The sequence below is a fragment of the Perna viridis genome, chromosome 7, assembly GCF_037379345.1.
Source record: "Perna viridis isolate PV_CMFRI_1.1 ecotype Kerala chromosome 7, ASM3737934v1, whole genome shotgun sequence".
NCBI lineage: Eukaryota > Metazoa > Mollusca > Bivalvia > Mytilida > Mytilidae > Perna > Perna viridis.
In genome coordinates this window covers 1,652,881-1,676,232 of record NC_142451.1, presented here as the reverse complement: position 1 = coordinate 1,676,232, position 23,352 = coordinate 1,652,881, and the positions used below count along the sequence as shown (strand labels likewise).

At 31.5% G+C, this 23,352-nt stretch overlaps 2 protein-coding genes across 3 annotated transcripts; one reads left to right on the top strand and one right to left on the bottom strand.

Annotated features, from left to right (window-relative positions):
* Positions 1-2,595: 2,595 nt before the first annotated feature.
* Positions 2,596-10,593, bottom strand: LOC148610904 (phosphopantothenate--cysteine ligase-like). The gene is made up of 7 exons (XM_088590794.1): positions 10,380-10,593; positions 8,934-9,022; positions 8,422-8,549; positions 6,327-6,541; positions 5,123-5,242; positions 3,845-3,910; positions 2,596-3,170 (listed from the first exon to the last, which is right to left on the bottom strand). Exons 1-7 carry the CDS (start codon positions 10,506-10,508, stop codon positions 2,991-2,993), a joined length of 927 nt encoding a protein of 308 aa, XP_088446920.1. The 5' UTR covers positions 10,509-10,593; the 3' UTR covers positions 2,596-2,990.
* Positions 10,546-23,103, top strand: LOC148610903 (3-hydroxyisobutyryl-CoA hydrolase, mitochondrial-like). Of its 2 annotated transcripts, none has more exons than XM_088590792.1 (13): positions 10,546-10,627; positions 13,029-13,065; positions 13,814-13,850; positions 14,516-14,662; positions 15,122-15,206; positions 15,412-15,492; positions 15,754-15,806; positions 16,911-16,989; positions 17,299-17,444; positions 18,147-18,233; positions 19,970-20,125; positions 21,757-21,895; positions 22,741-23,103. In XM_088590792.1, exons 2-13 carry the CDS (start codon positions 13,055-13,057, stop codon positions 22,857-22,859), a joined length of 1,140 nt encoding a protein of 379 aa, XP_088446918.1. In that variant the 5' UTR covers positions 10,546-10,627; positions 13,029-13,054; the 3' UTR covers positions 22,860-23,103. The 2 variants fall into 2 exon arrangements, with proteins under 2 accessions (XP_088446918.1, XP_088446917.1); XM_088590791.1 differs by lacking the exon at positions 10,546-10,627 and adding an exon at positions 10,646-10,728.
* The last annotated feature ends 249 nt before the right edge of the window (positions 23,104-23,352 follow it).

The following is a 23,352-nucleotide window of genomic DNA, read 5'->3' as shown; positions in this document are numbered from 1 at the left end:
GTTAAAGTAAGTCAGGCAACTTGTAACAAGCCTGGTGAGTTGTTACAGTAGCCTGGTGATTTGTTACAGTAGCCTGGTAATTGTAACAGAAGTCTATTATCAAACAATAACACATACACCATATATCCAGTACAATAACACATATACCATAGATCCAGTACAATAACACATATACCATATGTCAAACAATAACACATATACCATATATCCAGTACAATAACACATATACCATATGTCAAACAATAACACATATACCATATCTCCAGTACAATAACACATACACCACAGATCCAGTACAATAACACATATACCATATGTCCAGTACAATAACACATATACCACATGTCAAACAATAACACATACACCATAGATCCAGTACAATAACACATATACCATAGATCCAGTACAATAACACATATAGGCTAAAAACCACTAATTCCACTTCCCATAGGCTTCTATGCTAATTTCACAATATTCAATGGCTTCTCTGGACTTTACCTTAACTTTAACCTGCAGAGGACTATATATCAGCATGATTCTACATATGTCAGCTCACAATCCTCAGAATGGCATGTGGGGTTAGCAGACTTGCAGTACAGTATTGGTTACCGGAAGTGAAGTGTCTATAAATAGCATGGGAAATCCCAGTGTTTTCACAAGATAGGGGTATATTTAGAAATCATTATGGAGATTAGGCTTCACATCACAAGAAGCAAAATGCACCTATAAAACAGAAATGTTTTTCCTTTCAGAAACTGTTTAAATTTTTTAAATGAGATGAGAACTTTTTTCACAGCACTATGAGGGACAGGGGTAATTTCTGCGTAGGACTATTTTTGCGTACGTTCCAAATGCTCATTGGTTGAATTGGTGGTCTGTAACCTAAACAGTCACTTTCTGTCTTAGAAAAAATAAATAACTACACAAGTATCTTCTTATACACATACTGAATGCATTTGCAAAGTTTCAGTGAAATGTGAGAAGCACTTTTTTAAATATTTGATTTTTAAATATAGGGTAACCAAGTTGCGTGAGCAAAAAAGTGACAATATTCTACCATACTTAAATGCATTAAATATTTGCAAAGAACTTTTTCTGACTTTTCAAATAAAAAAAAATCAATCACAACTTGTTTTTTAACAATATTAATAAAGAGATAGCCTTTAAAAGTAGTCATTTTTTGAAAAATTGGTCTATTTTTAAAAATTTATGTCTGACATGCCTCCCCCTTTTTCTTGATCACATGTCAAAAACCCTAAATCTTTAAATTTTCGCAAAAGGTGATATCTTTGGCTTTAATTTTGTAAATACAGTGTTTTCACAATAAAACATGACAAGTAAAGGGCACCTAAAGCAAAAAAAGTACTCAAAAATGCATTTTCCATGTTGCCATAGGGAAATGCTTTTATGTCCTTAACTACAGTAATGAAAGTGAGTTTTTCCTCATTTCTAATCAAATTTTTGCTCAAATTTACACAAAACTTGATTTCAAGTGCTGATTACCACTATATTTAAGTAAAATTAGCCCTCAAAGTTAAATATTTGATATTTTTACTAAATTTTCTACACTTTTCACAAGATAGGACATAAAATTCAGCCAAAAAGACCAATTTTCCATAATTTGGACCAATAACTTAAAAAAAAATGCATATTTTGAAGGATTTTTGTAGTGTATTCCTCTCATAGCAAAGTTTACAAGATCTTCAAGTAGTTTAAAGCTATTCCAAGAAACTTATCATTTTGCCATGGCCTCAGCTTAAGGCTAAAAACCACTAATTCCACTTCCCATAGGCTTCTATGCTAATTTCACAATATTCAATGGCTTCTCTGGACTTTACCTTAACTTTAACCTGCAGAGGACTATATATCAGCATGAGTCTACACATGTCAGCTCACAATCCTCAGAATGGCATGTGGGGTTAGCAGACTTGCAGGGCAGTACTGGTTATCGGAAATGAAGTGTCTATAAATAGCATGGGAAATCCCAGTGTTTTCACAAGATAGGGCTATATATAGAAATCATTATGGAGATTAGGCTTCACATCACAAGAAGCAAAATGCACCTATAAAATGTACAGAAATGTTTTTCCTTTCAGAAACTAAATTTTTTAAATGAGATGAGAACTTTTTTCACAGCACTATGAGGAACAGGGGTAATTTCTGCGTAGGACTATTTTTGCGTACGTTCCAAACGCTCATTGGCTGAATTGGTGGTCTGTAACCTATACCATATATCCAGTACAATAACACATTTACCACATATCCAGTACAATAACACATATACCATAGATCCAGTACAATAACACATATACCATAGATCAAACAATAACACATATACCATATATCCAGTAATTTTTGTGGGATGTTAATTTTGGTGTATGTTTGTGGTCTGTCTAAAAACACCACAAAATATTCCTTGAAATATCAACTCTGGGCTTGAATACTTTGTGCACCACTAAGCCACTGCCAAAATAATGAACCCCAATTTTTTTTATTTTTTTTGCCTACAGATCACCAAATCATAACCTGACCAACATAAAATATCAATCATTTTTCATCAATTCTCATATTTTTTGTATTGTACATTCCAAAATGTAATTTTCAACATTTTTTAATGTAATGCATATTTAATAAAACTACAACTTCAATTCACAAACAGTTCAACCATAACAGATATTTGCATAATAAATCTATATAAGAAGCTATGAGCAAGAAACATAATACCACAATGACACAATGTCCTGAGGGTAACTAAACTGTCATAGTGGTACAGAGTTAAAAGAATTTCAAGTTTGGAGCTCTACAATAACTGTCAATCACTAAGGAACTGTGGATATCACAAACAATTGAGAATATTCTAAAACATTAAAAACCTGTTTAGTTTTTAAGGCCCTAAGAACAGGAAAATACATGGCCTTTTTAATAAATGTCCAACTAATCTATGCACTCTCTGATATGCAAGTACAAAATATAATAAAAAAACCCGAACATTATAAGTCAGGTATTGCACAAAATTCCTGATGTTTTTCTTTAAGACTTTGTACAATAAGTTTTTCTATTTCCATTCCATTCTTTAAGTCTGTATCAGACACAGTCACATGATCTTGTGTTTTCTTGGTAACCACAAATATTTCTTTCTTCCTTGTCTCTAATAAGTTTGCTATAACAATCTGAAACAAGAAATTACTCATATTGAATTCACCATGAGTTTTGTGTCAAAACAAAAGCCAGGTTATATTTTTACATAAAGTGCATGAAACTTGTTTAAACATGTAAATAAAGATATATTAGATTTTCAAAATTTCATACGGAAAATAAACCTAAACAATCGGAGTTCCAGATAAAGGGAGCAAATAAGTAATTACCCAAATAAAAAGGAAAAAAAACCTGTTGTTTTGTCATCAAAAGAACAAAAAATAGAAGCTGAAAGAAAAAGTTGAAGTGTGAAGAAGAAATTTCTGATAAAGGACAAAGGAATAAGGATATAATTGGTAGAAGCTCTGTAACTGTTCCTTAAAAGTGGTCATTTCATAACATTTCAATGTGTCTCATATGTGTTAATATGAAAAACTTAGTTGTATGAACTGCATACTGATCAATAACTCAATTCATATCATATTGAAGGAGTGATACTTTGCTAAAGAAAATCACAAAATATATATATGTTGATTTCACTCATTTGACCAATTTTCATCTGGAGCTCTGTTAACAGTAATCAAAACATAGGTTTAAATACAAGTTATGAGAAATGATTCCCTTGATTTAATCTGGGTCATCTCTATGCTATGCTAATGATACCATATCTATGATATTTGATGTTACATGATGCTGCAATTTAACTTACTTGATGTTGATATTTGTCTAGTGCCTGAAGTGCTTTTGATATCAGTAAATCCCTGTCTGTCTCAAGCTTAAATAAACATAAAATGAGTTAAAATCAAAGTGCTGTTAGCACTGAGCTGAGGATTTTTAATTCTAGAGAAAATTGTATCATGACCAAACCTTAAAAGATAACATGATGTAAAATAAAAATGTAATCATACACTTGTGTTATCCATATTATTTAGAACTGTTTTTTTTTTCTCGAAAATTTAGAAACTAAATGTCATTCTTTACTACTGATTTCTGATCAATAGTTAAACAGTACTCAACTAACATTCCATTTTACCTATATCCCAAGTTTTTAATAAACCTGTCCAAAAGTTAATTTGCATTTATCTTCAAAAACTATTGAAACAGAGCATTTATCCAAAACTGTAATTATACTTAAATAAAATATATTTCAGCTTATGAACATAAGATCTTGCAAAAATAGACAGTTTTTAACAATTTGAATTTTCCAGCCAATTTTACTTGGTTAATATCATTCTTCTTATCTTCCTGTTTATCAATCACAAACTGTTAGTGATAGATTTTGACTAATAAGTGTGTTAAATGGAACATTCTTAACACATTTAATGTTTTCTGACATATCACTGCAAGAACTTCATTCCCTAAATGCTTATTTAATACTAAACATCTTTCAAGGCCAAAAAGGGGTCCCTTAAATCTTCAGTTTATTTGAAGACTAGTTATTTATTTCATTTTGCAGAAATAATAGCATTTTATTGAGCAGAACAAATGCCAGAAACATATTTACTGGTTAAAAAAGAGATGATGAATGATATAAAAGGAATTACATTTGAACTATATTTTTGTGTAGCGTTCAGAAATAGTAGGGTTTCCAGGCATAAAATGGTGTCATGAAGTATATTGATCCTGAAGGAAAAAAAAACCAAACGTTATCTTCTCTAAATAGCAGGTGTCTTCCTAAGATGAACAATGGAAATTTTTTAGATTTTCTGCTATAGTTTTATCCTTGTATGTTCATAGTAGTGGTCTAAATTTATTACACATCATCTTCATACCTCTACTACATGGGTTTCCTACTTCATGCTGGGGTAACAAGGTAACATTTTCTAATGAAATTCTTCAAAGTCAAAGATCCATATTTTTTTGTTAAAATTAAATAGATCTGTGTCTGGATAAGATATACTCCAATTTCTATCAATATTTAGGAAAAAAGTGTATGGCCCAGAGTTGTGTCCCTTGGATAACAGTACATGTTAACACAGTGTAGTACCTTAAAACTAACAATAAATGCATCAGGAACCCATTCAGATACCAGTGGTTCTAACATCTTAGGCACAAGTTCTAATGACAACTTCAATGGTCCACTCGAGGATTGGATTTTGTGTTCTGGCTAGAAAATAAGTAGAAATAAAAAAAATTTTCAGCTAAAAATAGAATAGTAGAAAAAGAATGTAATGAAAAGACTTACCAAACCAAGAGACTTAAAATTTTTAATTTACTTTTCTTAAGTTGCAATAATAAAAGGTTTCTTTTCTCAATAAAAGTAAAAGTAAAAATTATGTAAAAATTCTCAACATTTTTTAATTTGTTTATAACATAGTCAAGATTTAATGAATCATTGTACATTACAACAGGGGAAAGGAGAAGTAAAATAAAATTAACATATGTCTACATGTATGATTAGTAAAACAAATTTAAAAAATACCAACTTGTTGTTTCCTACATGGTTAAACATGACTATATATAATGAAGATAAAACAGTAAAATAATAAAGACAACTGTATATAATGAAGATAAAAGTCAAATAATAAAGATGACTATATTATGAAGACAAAACAGTCAAATAATAAAGATAACTGTATATAATGAAGATGAAACAGTCAAATAATAAAGATAACTGTATATAATGAAGATAAAACAGCCAAATAATAAAGATGACTGTATATAATTAAGATAAAACAGTAAAATAGGAAAAGTTTACAGACCATGTTACTTGACATCCCTTTTTTTGCATTTATTATTGCAGTAATGAAGAGCTCAGTGGATTTTTATATTCTTTCCTGAGGTGTAGAAACGACTTCTTTCAAACAGAAAAAAATGTTAGAATGGTTAAAATGTTAGTCTTATTAATGCAATAATAACCTAGTCCCAATATCTGCATTCATTTAGCAAGAATTCAACAGCCATTTTTTTTCAAAGGAGCATATTCAATAAATATCAAATGTTACCCAATAAAATTAAGCTTTTCAAATAAGTCTGATAACTGCATTATTTTATCGTTAAATATGCACAATCACTGAAAACAAAGCTAAACTGTAGTTTTTGCAATGAAATTGAAAACAAAAACCAAACAAAATGCCAAAAAAAGGCAACACATGTTAGTAGAAAATAGTGAGTGACCTATCAAACATGACTTATAAGTTGATTATGTTGTTTATAAATCTCCTTACTTAGCATTCCAAAGTGAAACTTACCATTTGTTCTTTAGGTATATAAAAATCTGATACAGCTGCAGCTAAATAAAACATTGCTTTGTTTCCAAGAGGTTTCAGAGCATCTGAACACGCTTGTAGTAACTGGAGGTAGTCACTAAGGGTTTGAAACTCTACTGTTAATAATAAATTATCTCCCTTGATCTTTTCATACTTTATCAGAGTTTCCAGTATTCGTTGTTCATATTCATCTTTAACTAAAAATAAAGCAAACTAATTATACATAGGTATCAACATTAAACATCTCTTCCCAGCAAGTATGACAAAAATGCATAAAACAAGAGGCTAACAAGAGCTATATCTATTTTTAATCAAAATATAAGTGAAACATAATTAAATTCAGCAATTTTGGCTTTCCAAATAACAGGAAGAAACTGGAAAAATTGTCAAAAGTGCATTTTTAAACGATACCACTTCATGAACAGTAAACAGATTTTTCTGATATTTGCACCAAAGATAGACCTTGTTATATTGAACATTTTTCAAACTACATTCAACATCAATCTGCTATATTTTTCTACAAAACAAGAAAAAACTGAAAAAATCACCATTAATGACACTTTCAGGGGCCATAACTCCAAGGAGGGTCAACAGATTATTCTGACATTGGCATCAATAACAGATCTAATAAGGACAAAAACTCTAACAGAGTTGTCAAACAATTTTGACTGAATGGGACATTAGTAGGCCTTATCAGAAGGATCATTTCTTCAGTTCAGTTTTTTCCTATCTCTTACAGTATTCAAGATATTGGCCAAAAATTGCAAAAAAACCATCATATTTTACCTTTCAATGGTAATAACCCTAATAAGGAGTCATTTGACAATTTTGACCCAATGGAGACATTTGGAGGACTTATCAGAAGAATCATTACCGATTTCGGCTAAAGGCAATTTGATGCTGCCCATTTGTGTTCAAATATACCGGAAATAATAAACCATAATTGAAGCGGGAGGGTTAAGATGCTTTAAAACCTTTAAAACACTTATCATTTTAAATGCCTGTACCAGTCAGGACCATTGTGGTGGTTATTCCAGTTTTTGTCCTGATATTGCCATTTGTTATATGGACTTTCCTTTTAGACTATTCTTATTTCCTAATACCTAGTTTTCATTGGTTCGGTAATTTTGTTATTACCCTACATCCATCAATTGATTTTTTTCTATCTACACAATTATAGTTTTCAAGATATTGGCTGAAAACTACAAAAAACATCATATTTTGCATTTCCATGCAAAAACTTAAACAAGAGGCTCCCAGGAGCCTGAATAGCTCATCCAAATTTCCACAAACTTTTGTGGGCCTTATCATTAGGATCATTTCAGCAACAGAAAGATTCATTCTGTCTATCACAGTTTTCAAGACATAGGCTGAGAACTGTAAATAAAATGTCATTTTTCACCTTTCAAGAGCAATAACTCTTACATGGAGTCATCAGACAACATTGATCCATTTGAGACTTTTGTGGGCCTTATGATAAGGATCATTTCAGCAACTGAAAGAATTTGGCTAAACCTAATGTTTTGGAGATATATGAGAAAAACTTATGACTGACCTCTTTGTTCTACTTTTAGTAACAGCAGCCATGTTTTTCCCCGGATCAAAAATCCCTACAAATGTTCCATGAAAAATACCCTAAAGAACATGCATACTGAATTTGGTTCTAATTGGTCAAGTAGTGTCAGAGGTGAAGATTTTTTGAAAGAAATAACATTAAAAATAGCAAAATAATGTTGAAAATGGGCAATAACTCCATCATGGCTTCATATATTAAAATGAAAATTTGACCACTGATAAATCTTATGCTGAACACTTTTATCCATGTCAGAATTTAACTAACCTGATGGTTTTGGTGATATATGCAAAAGACTACTGTCAGACACCTATATTCTATTTTTACTAAAGGTGGCCATGTTTTTTGATGGATCAAAAAGCTTCTAATCTATTCTATGCAGGATAGCCCAAGGATCATTCAAATCAATTTTGGTTCAAATTGGTCATGTAGTGTCACAGAAGAAGAGTTTTGAAAAATTGTTTATGACGAGGGATCACTTTACTTAAACAAATTATGAATTACCTTTTATTTGTCTGTCACATACTGTCAACAAGTCCAGAATATTTGTTGTTGGAATGTGACGAAGAAATGGACGTAATCCTCGATTTCTAGTTAGGAAAATAACAGCATAACCTTGACTTAGAAAGTATCTACAAACGAAATGCAAAATTAAAGTATCAGTCCCCTGACATGCCCCTCTTTGAAGCAGTCATTGTCTCATAAGGATAAAAGTATTACGATCATGACATGCCCTTCATGATTTTAATAGTCACTAAAAATTAACAACTTTTTTTTTTCATTAGTGTTACATGTACAACAAAACTTAAGAAGTTGTATGTATATAAACCCTTAGGAAACCATTTTTAACAAATTTAATTTTAGTTATTATTTATTAGAACTGTTATCTAATATACAAAGATCATCACTTTCACATTTTTTTCTATTTGACAGCCAACCAGCTAAACTTTTAAATACCCTCAGTAAGCACTATAACACTCAGCAGAAAAATAAAATAAAAAGAAATAAAACTCTACTCTGATGATGAGGCACCTCTGGATCCTACACTAAAGTTGTCAAGGAAACGAACTGTTCTACTCTCCAAAGGTACAGTAGTCCCTCCACTCTACAAAAAGGCATGTTTTCATTCAGTATACCATGTACATGTATACAGTGCTCGCAAAATACAAATCTTTTCTACAATAATTAGTGGTGAAAACATTCCCAGTAATTTCACAGTTATATCAAAACCAAAACAAATCATGTGGGATTCTTTAAAATCCTCCTGTATGGTTGCATATAAAAAGTTTCTTTTCAAGATTGTAAATAGTCAGATTTTGACATGCAATGAAATGCAATGTAAACATACAAATATGAATTGGCATTTGACCTTTTAAATATTTTTACTGTTGCTAACAATTGATATTTTCTCCATTTGTGTGGTTTGAGTAATTAGTTGGTTAAGCAATTGTGCAAAACAGAAGGGTAAATAGCTTGGGCATTATATGCTCCCAGAGGCAGCTAAATAGCAAATTAAGGATAAAAAATACCATTGGTAAAAAATCTATAAGATGGCAATAAAGTGGCTTCCAGAATACTCTAACTCCCACAGTGTGATATCATTGCCTCATATCAAAGCATGAGAAACATCAGACTAAGATTTGATCTAGTTACACAGAAGTGTGTCATTAAAAAGTGGCAACAAAGACAGGAAATCTCAGAGAAGGACAAGAATCTACATGACAAAACCCCATTGGTAGCCAACAAAATATACTTTAAGTTCCAACAAAGGCTCTTAATATTACATGTTCAACTGAAGACTGGCTACTGCAGCCTAAATGGTTACAAACATAAAACTGGCCAGACAGACGAACCAAACTGTGATTGTGGGGAAAAGGAACATTTCATCATTTCCTTCTAGAATGTCCATTAACAGAAAATGAAAGAGAAACTATGCTGAAAAAATCTAGCAAAGGAATGTGGAATAAGGAACATAAATGCTGGAAACATCTTAATTCAAATTCAGGGAGAACAGCATGAACAGACCAACACAAACTCAGTATAATTACAAACTTTATTCAAGCATCTGGTAAATTCCAACACCCATACATAGAAGCTATTGACATAAGCCATCAGTCAGAAGACTCAGAATTACTTAAACAAAATTTTCCTAAATCCTAATCTCAACACATGCACTGTCATAAAACTACTGCAAGGAACTATATTCTGTTGTTGTAAGTACCATATGTGGATTAATTACACTACAGCACCAACATATTGTTTGTGCAAAATGCTTGAGGACTGTGGACTGATCGGTTGAAGCAGTTATGAGACCAGTTGGTGGTATGAAATTAAGGTTTTTTTTCAGGAAATGACACTGCTGAAAATAATTTTCTATCTAAATTGGGTAGTGTACATAAAAAACTCTCTGAATTATCTTTGACATACATTGATACAATTACAAAATTGAAAACTCAAATTACCGTGACTAGGACAATCTTTCTATCCTTCGGTATTTGCAATGCGACAAATTCATTTATTGATTTCTTTTTCTCATCAAATTTGTCTGGTTTATCTGCTTGAAGAAGAAAATCCTGCCAAGACGTTGCCATTACGAACAAAATTATTAGGGAATTTAAATACAGGGGAGTGAACAAGTAATTTTCACCTAATAACCGAATTTACCTCCTATTACAAAAGAGTGGACAGATTGCCCCTTATCAAAATCAAGGTAAAAATCTATATTGTATTAAGTATCTATTGATTGTCATCATTGCAGACCTCGTTATCCTCACATAAAACGTCCTCTGAACAGGATTTCCATGAATCTTAGTTAGTATTAATTTCTTTGATTTAAAAAAGGTTGTTGCCTGCACGATCACTACTCGACTCTAGGGGTTGTTCCAAAGTGGTTTGCTCCCACTAATATAAATGTGATTTCAGGCTTTCTAATGAGGGACTGAGCTATTTGTACTTTTGTCATTTGACTATGATCAAAATGCATTGCTAGGTTGTTATATCGCTGATGTCTCAACCAATTGGAATATGGCAGAATTCTACAACACAGGCTGTACGCGTACCTCAGCAAAATGTTCAAATAGTTACTTAAATTCCGAATTTACAACTGCATACATCATTTCCAAAATATGTCACTTAGAACTGAATGCTTTTGAGCCATTTATCCACAGGGGCTTGCTCCCACTATCATATATGCAGCCCAACTACTCGAAATGTCAAAAATTGGGGGTGCCTAGCTTGCTTCAACTCATATGGTTTTTTTTAAATAAAATCAAGCATGTTCCCATTTACTGCTCTGCAGTCACTTGACCAGTACCTTATAGGCTGGACAGTGTATGAAAAAATACACTTTGTCTTCAATTTGTGAAGTATTGCATGAAGTGCAAATAGGAGAGTTCGTCAATCTCATTAGTGATGTCATATTCACTAATTTGCATATCATTAATTGTCAGATTGGTTGGCAGATAAACAACTAAATAAACAATTGACAATTTCATGATTAGAATCCCAATTTTCAAAACTTTATAACTTTGTTATTTTATGTCCAATTTTGGTTCTGTAAAATGTTTCATTTAGATAAAATAATTCATATTGTGTGTGTGAATTTATAACTGTTTTACTTTAAAAAATAAATTTTTAGTGATATTCATATGTAAACCTCTATTTTTGTATAAAATTATAATGAAAATATTATGTACATATAGTCTAATTACTGAATATTTATTTAAAAATTCCATGGATAAAAAGAATTTTATTTGCAATGGTGGGACCAAAAGAATTTTTCCATTATCTTTAAAAATGAAAAAGTTATGATGATTTAAAGTTGATACTCTATGCTACTCTATGGATTTTTAGCCATCCAAAACCAAATCACAGGTAAGTGATGACATCACGTAGAACTCTCCTATACGGTTACTTTTGGGGATATTTTGGTAGCGTCCCCTTTCAATTGCAAGATAGTGAGTTCTAATCCTAAATTTACAAATTGTGGATCTATCAGATTTAAATTTGCATACATTAATATACCTTAAGGTGTTCAATTTGATTTGTATAAACTTTTATAAAAGCAGAGTTTATTATTTTCTCTTAAGCAGCTATATTTATTTTGAAAAGCTTGATCAAGTATTCTTTGTTTTATATTTGATATATTTCATTTAATATCATTGGTATTTAATATGAGGAAGCTAAATCCCAATTCATTAATCCTATTTGTTATTTTGGCTGATATCATTATATATCTTATTAACAAGTGTGTATTTTGAATTACATATGTGTTATATATGTGCAATAACAATTAAATCATAACAAGGGTTTGTACAAACTCCATATTTCTACAATGGCAACATTGCTAAACAAACTTTTTTTTTCAAAATCAAATATATTGGGTTTGTACTATTTATCATTTACAGAGGTTTTATCAATGTAATAAATGAAATATAAATATTTATATGAATTGAAATTGCTAAATGAATTATTAATACAAAATTATTTATAAATATTAGTAAGTAAGCTTTTGTATCCACTTTGGCTGGCTATATAGTTTTTGTGGTTATCATACACCACATGTAATTGCATCTGATAAGGCTATACATATAGTAAGGGGACAACCATTTAATTTTGAGCGTGGCTTGGATCAATGTTGAAATAAACATTTAAAAAAAAAAGATCTTTTCAAGTCACTCTGATCTGAATATAATGTTTTACATTTAAATCATTTGATTCAATGTATATAAAAATGAATATTTTAACATAGTGAATATAAAATACTATGATTTTGATTTGAAGAAACTTCCAGCCTTTCTCCTCAATATCAAATGGTCATTCCCTAATAATGAGTTTTTCCATGCACAAGAGAACAAGAGAATAGGTCTCATGTCTCATGTATTTTACGTGATACGTATTCATTTGTGAGGCTGATTTGGCATCATGTTCCTTTGATCTTATGTTTTTTGCCTTTGATCTTTTAAACTTTTGCCAATTTTCACACATTTGCATCTTGAAAGCTTGACAGCCCTGAAAAAATAAAGGTGCCTAGTCCTGTGTAATTTACATGGTATTGAAGTAATTAACTGCACTAATTTTTATGATCATTTAGCATTATTTTGTTATTTTAGGGGAAAGAAAGAATAGAGAACAAGACATGTTAAGAAAGTATGTATTATTTGTATGAAAATGTGATGCTTTGAGGTACTCCAGGTTCTCTAAGACTATCATAGTTTGTCATATCAGTATTCATCCTTAGTACAACTGCTTAAATATTTTTTGAACATTTTCTAGAGCAATATTTATTAATAACTCCAAATGATAGGTTGCAAATTTAGGATATATAGCAATGTCTTTCTCTCACAGGTTGATTTTAATACCACATTTCATTAGTTGGTAGAAGGTTGTGTACATTGCGAGTTCGATTCTGGAGTGATATTGTTGAGAAATTGTACGCCATGCTATACCATTACACTTAGCACATAATACTAAATAGTGACAGAGATACAAATTTAAAAGTCAAAACGGTTTGATGTTGGGAATTGTAAGATAGATTAATTGACTAGGAGTGATGATTCCCTCTTGGTAGACTTAAATACAGCACTCCATTCGCAGTGCTAGTAGAGTATTCCTTTAGATTGGTTGATTTTTAGCTTGCAATACCAGAAGTAGCATGTCCAATTTCCATGTAATACAGTTGTGAACTTCAAGCAAAATTTTCATCCAGGTTAAATGTCCATGTTCTAAATTAGAAAAGGTGGGTTAGAGGAGGGTATTTTTTTCTAATTTAAAGAAAACTTAGCAGTAACTTGTAATAGTTAAAATTTTATAAGATTAATTGATTGATGAATGGCTAAAATTCAAGTGTAGATCAATTCAGTTTCATTCTTTCATTATTTGCATGTATTTATTCCAGATCTCTCCACAGACTAACAGTTGTCATCAAACATGTGGTAAGTTAACAAGCTTATGTTTTCTTACCATTATGCCACCATCGTGCCTTATACACAAATTTTTGTCATTTTTGATTCATTTATAGTCTTGTGAAATTCCCATATTTTAACCATGGGTGAGATAAAATATGCAAAGTTAATGAAGTCACAATTAAAGGTTTTAAAACAAGGGAATGGCAGCAAAGAGAAAATGCAAGACAGGGAAATGGGAGGTTCCTTTGGGAAGGTATGATTGTTCTTTACCTCAGTGCTGCTGCACTACTTTAAAAATCTTATTCTTAAATGTCTGTGATTTCTCTGTCTTTCAATTTTAGCTGTGTAAGACTCTTAATTTGTAATTGACAAATGGATTGCATGTTTTCTAAATTCATTTCAGTCTAATTTTTAAAGTTATCTCTCTTGAATTTGAAATAAGTTTTATTATTATATTAAAACATTATAATGTTGAGCTCAGAATATTCTGAAGTGCCACTGGTCCCAGAAATGACAGTTTCAGTATAAAATGAGAATAGGTATGATGAACATGTCAAAGAGACAACAACCCCAACATGTTTGTACTGTTTGTACTTTTCAACATATCTATCTGGAATATTGAATATATATCTTTGATTATTTGGTGTTTTGGAGTTAATCAGGACAATAAATTCTTTCCTTTGTTATTTCAGAAAATCTCCTCACCAATGTGTACATCAGCTACAGATGAAGTTATATTCCAGAAAGTTGGTACCACAGGAATAATAACACTCAACCGACCAAAAGCTCTTAATGCTCTCAATTTGTCAATGATCAGGAAAATTTTCCCTGTTATGACAGTAAGTGTCTTCTTTACTAAAGATTGAAGTTTTATATTAAAGTTGGGAACAAAAGTAATGAACCTGTATTTAGAGTTCATTGCGCAATATTTCACATGACCTTTCTTGGTCATCTACTGATAAAATCTTGTTCATGGGGTATGTACCTATTTTACAGGCTTTCATCTTCATACTCACAGATATCTCAATTCATACATGTAGTACAAAAATATTGATAATAAAGTACATGTAATTGGTATTACATAGGAATGGCAAAGTGTTATAAAGTATTTGATACAGCAGGAATGGGCAAGTGTAATAAAGTAGTTTTTATAACTGGAATGTGAAAACGTAATAAAGTTTTTTATATAGCAGGATTATGAAAGTGTAATAAAGTATTTCATGTAACAGGAATGGGAAGATGTAATAAAGTTTTTGATATAACAGGAATGGGAAAATAATGAGTCATTGGTATTACAGGAATGGGAAAATGACCCTAAAATGAAAATGGTAATTATAAAAGGTGCAGGAGAGAAGGCTTTCTGTGCTGGAGGGGATGTCAGAGGTTTGTATTAGTTCACATACATTTCTAGGACAGTTATAGAAGTAAGATACTTCCATTGAAAAACTGTAGTTAGGATGAAGGTTTTAGGTTTTTGGTTTTTGGAATCATAATATTGACAATTTTATTGGGAAATTATTAAAATGTAGCACAGACTTCTTTTGAATTTGATGGTGATATAATAACAGTGTTCATTATTCTTGAACAGCTGTAACAGAAGCAGGGAAAATTGGAGACAGATTGCCACAAGACTTCTTCAAAGAAGAATACATATTGAACAATAAAATTGGTAGGTATTTGATGTCAAGCCAGAAAAAAATACTCATAGAAAAGTAAATTGTCATCGATATCTTCGTTGTGATACATATATATAAATACAATATATAAACAAAATGAAATTGGTACTATGAACAAAGAACCTTTCATAAAACAGAGAAGAGTGAAAAGAATTTAAATGTAAAATGACGAAAGGATTTATTTATTTACTACAGTTTTTTTCACAGTGTCCAATATCTTTCATGATGAACACATCCCTCTGTTATAATTACAGGAACATATCAGATTCCTTATGTAGCTTTAATAAATGGAATTACAATGGGTGGGGTAAGTTAGTAAAATAGATAAAGTTTAATAATTATATGTATATAGAAACAACTTGTCCTTTGGGTCATTTGGAATCACCTTTGCCTACTTCATTTTTTTCTTTCTAAAATGAAAATTAAAAAAATTGCTACTTACAGTCATATGCCTCTTGCTGCACTGAAAAGTCAAAGATCACTGGATACTTCTTTTCATTTGTTGTATTTCACCACATCTGTTCTTTTTTCTAATACCCATAAAATTTAGTCATTGGAGAGCATTAGAACTCCAGTGAAATTTGTCGAGTGAAAACATTGCAGTACAATACAATCTTCAAAGGATTCCTGTGGTTTCAGATGGTGAAGCATTGAACGCCCATAAAATTAGTAAAATAAAAATTGTGAATCAACAGGACTGAATACATATGGAGATTAACAACCATACAAAATTTGAACAGAACCAGATGTGCATTCTTAGAAGAATTATGTCAGCAAAGTGTTCCTGTACATATAGAAAATGTTTTTAAACATACCAAATTTCATCAGATTTGCTAAGTCAGATATGTCAATGAAATAGGACAAAGTATATGGTGTCTTACAATCTTCTAAAATTTAACAGAGATCCATTCAGTGGTCTCAGAAAAGTTGCATCCACAAATAACTGATGTGCACATACCAGTAGTAGATATCACTTGATCCTATCATCCCTTGCTGTGAATGACAAAAATAGGTGGACAATTATTGTACTCTATACATTGTAAGTTACTGTTCTTGCACAAAATTGATGCTTTCCTATTTTGATTTTACTAAAATATGGTTCTTGCATGATAATAATTTACTGAAGTAGATTTGACTGATTCAAATTGTTGATTAGGACTATAAACTAGGTTGGAGTCAAATATGGTCCTATTAGATTGGTGTCAAGTATGGTCCTATCAGATTGGTATCAAGTATAGTCCTATCAGATTGGTATCAAGTATGGTCCTATCAGATTGGTATCAAGTATAGTCCTATCAGATTGGTATCAAGTATGGTCCTATCAGATTGGTATCAAGTATAGTCCTATCAGAAGGTTAAATTGGAGTTTCTGTGTATACATTTGGTTTCTATTGATATTGTCCTTCTTTAGGGAGTAGGGTTATCGGTACATGGTGCCTTTAGAGTAGCTTCAGAGAAAACAGTATTTGCTATGCCAGAAACTGCTATAGGTTAGTAGAATATAGAGTTCTATAATTAATTCTGATTATTGTTTTACTTCTGTCCTTCACAATTTATTAAGTGCTTTTACTGTTTTCTAGTTTTCTGTGGACATAGATAAAACTTAAGACAAAAAAGTTATAAGTTCTATTAGTTATTATAGTATATTGGGAAAGGGGAAAATATAACTTTTACAATAATAACAAAGAACAAGTAATAATGTGGATGTAAATACATGGACAATGCATTACTTATTTTAAGGCTAATAAAGTTATATATTTCTTTCTTGAATAAGTTCTTATTCCTTTATTTTCTCTAAGGTTTGTTTCCTGATGTTGGAGGAGGCCATTTTCTGCCACGGTTAGGTGGTAAACTTGGTATATATTTAGCTTTAACAGGATTCAGATTGAAGGGAAGAGATGTTCATAAAGCTGGTGTAGCTACACACTTTGTACAGGACAACAAAGTAAGTAGTGTTGATAATCCTCCTTAACATTGAATATTATTTACTTCCTAGATGATTTTGTAATTAGTTATTGACAGTTTGATTTTCTGAGGGGCGTTTAATTTTTTTTGTTATCAATTTATTTGATTTGATGTTATATGGTATGCTATCACTTTCCATGGTTTTAAATTGGAAATTTAAAAAGAAATGTTGCCAATTTGAATATCAACAGTTGACATCAGAGTCAGCTGACTTGAAATACATATTCAATATACCTGTACTGCATGCAGATAAATATTCAGAGGAAAACAAAGAGAAAAAAAACAGACAGTTATGTTGTGTACAGTACTACTGGGTAAACATATTTTATAGTTTTCTAAATAGATGGGATGTAATTCGAACAATTTAAATAAAAGCTATTTTTCTATAAAAGCAAATTTGCATGAAAGACAAATGTAATTACTGCCATAGAGAAACAGATGAAATGGAAAGGACAAAGCTTGTGTTTTGAATGTTGTATATGGAATTAAGAGAGGTATTACTGAATAAAAACATCCCATAAAATATACCTAACAATACATGTATAGTAAATAACTTCAGTGTCCTTACATTGTGTTTCTCTCTATTTTCAACATTTATTTAGATTTTTCTCCCTTTTTGTAATCATTTAATGTTGAAATATTTGATGATGTATATATATACTGATAATCACATATTGATCAGATTTCAGATTTAGAGGAAGCTTTACTAACTCTACCAAATCCATCTGCACATGATATACATCAAATTATAACAGATTTTCAGAAAGATGTATGTATAGATTTTAATGATTACAATATGAGAAAGGTTCTTCTGACCAACATAACTCTGTGAAATTAGGTTTTATGTTTGGTTACGTTATAGGCTGGTAGTTTTTTTTCTGCAGCAAGTTTGACATCTGTACCATAATTGTCAGCTGGCAGACATGTATGTTTGACATCAATACCACAATTGTCAGCTTTGCTGGAATGTATGTTTAACATCTGTACGACAATTGTCAGCTTTGCTGCAATGTATGTTTGACATCTGTACAGCAATTGTCAGCTTTGCTGGAATGTATGTTTGACATCTGTACCACAATGGTCAGCTTAGCTGGAATGTATGTTTGACATCAATACCACAATTGTCAGCTTTGCTGCAATGTATATTTGACATCTGTACGGCAATTGTCAGCTTTGCTGGAATGTATCTTTGACATCTGTACAACAATGGTCAGCTTAGCTGGAATGTATGTTTGACATCTGTACCACAATTGTCAACTTTGCTGGCATACATGTATGTTGACCATGATTTCTGTTCTCAGAGCAACATAAACAACTAACATTTAAATAAGATAAAAAAGTTTCCATTCTTAACTTATTACCGGTACATGTCTATTTCTTGGTAGACATCAACTAGATATTTCTCTAGGTTGGGCCTTATTCATGTGCTTGAACCAGATATGACCCTAGGTTAAGCTTTTTTTCATGACCTTGAACCAGATATTCACAAGGTTTAGCCTTATTCATGTCCTTGAACCAGATATTTCACAGGGTTAAGCTTTATTTATGTCCTTCAGCCAGATATTTAGCAAGATTTAGCTTTATTCACGTCCTTGAACCAGATATTTAGCAAGATTTAGCTTTATTTACGTCCTTGAACCAGATATTTAGCAAGATTTAGCTTAATTCCTGTTCTTGTATCAGGTATTTCACAAGGTTCAACTTCATCATGTCCTTGAACCAGATTTTTCTCAAGGTTAAGCCTTATTCATGTCCTTGAGCCAGATATTTGACAAGGTTAAGCTTTATTCCTTTCCTTGAACCAGATATTTCTCTAGGTTAAGCCTTATTCATGTCCTTGAACCAGATATTTTGCAAGGTTAAGCTTTGTCATATTCTTGAACTAGATATTTCTCTAGGTTAAGTTTTATTTCTGTCTTTGAACCAGATATTTCATTAGGTTAAGCTTTATTCATGTACTTGAACCAGATATTTCTATAGGTTAAGCTTTAGTCATATCCTTGAACTAGAAATTTTTAAAGGTTGCACCTTATTCATGTCCTTGAACAGATATTTAGCAAGCTTAAGCTTTATTCATGTCCTTGAACCAGATATTTCTCAAGGTTAGGCTTTATTCGTGCCCTTTAATCTGATATTTCTCAAGGTTAAGCTTCATTCATATCCTTGAAGTACATATTTGGCAAGGTGTAGTCTTATTCATGTCCTTGAACTAGATATTTTTAAGGTTAAGTCTTATTTGTGTCCTTGATATTTCTCAAGGTTAAGCCTTATTCATGTTTTCTTAACCAGATATATGGCATGGTTAAGCCTTATTTGTGTCCTTGGTATTTCTCAAGGTTAAGCCCTATTCATGTTTTCTTAACCAGATATATGGCAAGGTAAAGCCTTATTCTTGTCCTTGAACACAGATATTTTCAATGACTGATCATTTTCCGTTACACTAATGCTCGAATGATGAAGAAAAATTTCAACCTATGGGTACATTTCAATCATCTTTATTTACAGAGCACAGATATACCAGACAAAGATTTCATTCTACAGAGAGATATGGAGAAGATTGATAGATTGTTTAATGGTAAGACAATGGAGGAAATTTTCAATAATCTTGAGAAGGATGGGTCAGATTGGGCAACGACTCAGCTTAATATACTGAAAAAAATGGTAAGTTTACTAATATAAGTTCTTGACTTACACTTAGAGATTGATGAAAAACTATTGACCAAAGTTTACGACAATTATGATGACTTTTCATTCAGAATTGTCAACTTTTCTTTCATCTGTGGCTCCATCCCTTCAGCACCTGCATATGGAGTTTTCATATCACAACTCATACGTTATGCCAGAGCAATATGGTAATTTCACCCTCAGACTTTCTCCTACCAAAACGCCACAAAGCGACACAACACAAATATCAATCCACCGTTCACAAATTTTAAATTTATGTTGATAATAGCAATGAATAATGGAGGAAATGTATATGATAAATAGGAATAACCTAAATATGATCACTTGCGTCAAGAATGCAAAAAGATTTAACTCGTGTACGGAACACACACTTTATTAATCTAGGCATTCTTCAGCACTTCTGATCATATTTTGGTTATTCACTCTTTCTAAATAATTATCCTATTATTTTTATCTGAATTGTTACACTTATATTTGAAATTTCAAAAGAAAAGAAAAAGGTTAGATTTAGATTATAAAATGTTAGGATAGTTAAAGGGATGAAAGTTTGCCTGAGATCCAGTGAATTCTGTTACATTGTTTATCTTTAATCTGCTTTTTTTCCAGTCTCCTACTTCAATAAAAAAACAAAAACAACAGTTTATACATATTGACTAGGTATGAGGGGAATAGTAAGTTTATTTTTCCCAAGATAACTGTGGCGTGGGAAAAATAAACTATTGCCCAAATATACAGTTAGTGTTTTATTATACTGTAAGAGACAATAGACACATATTTATACCAAAGAATACTTTCGTTGTATTAAACAAGGGACTCAGACCCTTTTGAACAGATTTTTAGGTGTGTTTAATTGTGTAATATTTTTCCACAGTGACCAGCTTTTAAAGAGGGAGGGTTGTGATCATGTCAAAATACTATAATCCAACTGGATTTTTTTGCACATGTCCCAAGTCAAAAATTTCTGGCCTTAATATGTCTTGTTTCGTTTTAACTTTTAGTTTATTTTTATGTTGCTTGAGTATATAGGGGCAACTCTTTCACTGTACCTGTGTATAATGATGTTTTGGGGCCAGCTGTAGCCTTCTTTGTGGTGTGAGGGTTTTGTTCATTGAAGACCAATGAGGGGCCTTGGGCTGACATTTTTATCCTGGTGGGGTTGTTGTCTTTTTTACATATTCACCATACCTATTCTCATTTTAGATCGTAGTCAGTTAGGAACTCCATATACTTATTCTAGTCATCAGATACAGTTATATTTTTTTACCTTGAGAAGACAATTGACAAGTCTTTTGACCTGCCGAGTGGGCACCATCCATGATGTTTCTGTTGTCTGACTAAAATTTGAAATCTCTGGACTTGACCTTGAAAAAACAATGAATGCAAGGAATTCGAAATGAAGTGCTTAAGACCTAGCCAATCCCAATACTGAAATGAATATTCTGCGAAATATAATTATGCTTGTGGTCAAATAGTTTCAGAGAGGGCGAAAAGTTAGGAAACTATTGACTGGTCAATAGTCTTTTGGCGTGCAACTCATCAGAATGGTAAAACAATTTACATTAATTTTGTAAAGAAATAATGAGGTATAATAATTGTTTCTATTTCAGTCTCCAACTTCAATGAAAGTGACATTACGGCAGTTGTTAGAAGGAGAGAATATGACATTACAGGATTGTCTAGTAATGGAGTATAGAATAAGTCAGAGATGCATGGAAGATCATGATTTCTATGAAGGTGTTCGAGCAGGTTAGATTATAGAATATGATTTTAATTCTGATTATTGAGGACTGAGCTGTTTGTACCAGTATGTTGTTACATGGTAGAAATCACTAATGGGAGACTTCATAGAGCACTCATTCTGCTTCTGTATTGAAAGTTCATACAATCACTTATGTATGTCATTTCCAACAGAACAATTTTGAGCCATTCATCTTTCAACTCCTCTACACATGCTAACTCGCTTTCCCTATTTAACTATATGCACTTTTAGAACAAGGCTGCAACTTAATGGAATGATTTGCTTAACTTGCTAAAATGCAACCTAAATTATAATTTTTTAGCACTTTTTTAGAACTGCAACATTTTATATCTGTTGTATTGTGCAAAATTGACTGTGTCAGACCAAAAAGTAGATCACAAGAAAAGAACTATTACAGATTTTTCATGTATAATATCTAATTATCTTCAGCTAATTGCAGACACTGCTGGCCCTTACCATCTATGGTTAACTTGGATGGTATTTAAAATGGAATTCAAAGAAAAATCTAAAAAAATCTCAGATTAAAGGACATAATTTTTATATCAACAGTGTATATTCTTACCAGTACATTGTTCTATAAAACACAAGCCTAATGGAACTGTGATCAATCACAAACTTACTAGAACTGTGATAAAACACAAGCTTACTAGAACTGTGATTGAACACTAACTTACTAGAACTGTGATAAAACACAAGCTTACTAGAATTGTGATCGAACACAAATTTACTGGTTCAACCAAAATAATAGCTTATCTGTACTACTATAAAACACAAGCTTACATGTACTATGATAAAATACAAGCTTTACAAATCTTTGTGATTATGATTTCAGTTCTTGTTGATAAAGATAACAGTCCCAAATGGAAACCTTCAGTTATAGAGGGTGTAACTCCACAGAAAGTAGAATGGTATATATCACCACTTCCCCAAGAAAGAGAGCTAGAACTATGATGGCATCAGCCAATATAAATTGACAATTTTCAAAGAGGGTTATTGTGTGGGCATTTCACAAAGTAAAACTGAATGTTGAATTGGAGTACTAAATATTTTATTATGTATAAGAGTAATCAAGTGTCTAACATTTATAAATACATTGTGTGATATTCAGAGTAAGTGCACCCGGTATACAGGTACCATTGACATGTGAATTTGTAAAATAGAGATATGAAATCGTGTTACTAAAGAAGGAAGTCTACATGTAGTTGTTTTTTTTTGGTTAGAGACAAAAGCTTATTGTCCTTTTACTGTTGGTGCTCAGTCCTTTCTCACAAAAATAGTATTGATTGAATGTAATATTTCTAATAGTGAGATACAAAATTTATCATTATTTAGACCTTTATAGACACATACTCTGACCTTTTCACTGACAGTTTTTAGTCAAACTCTCTTTTTCTTATAAATCCATAGAAAAATCAAGATACTGTGAAAGTACACATTTCTCATG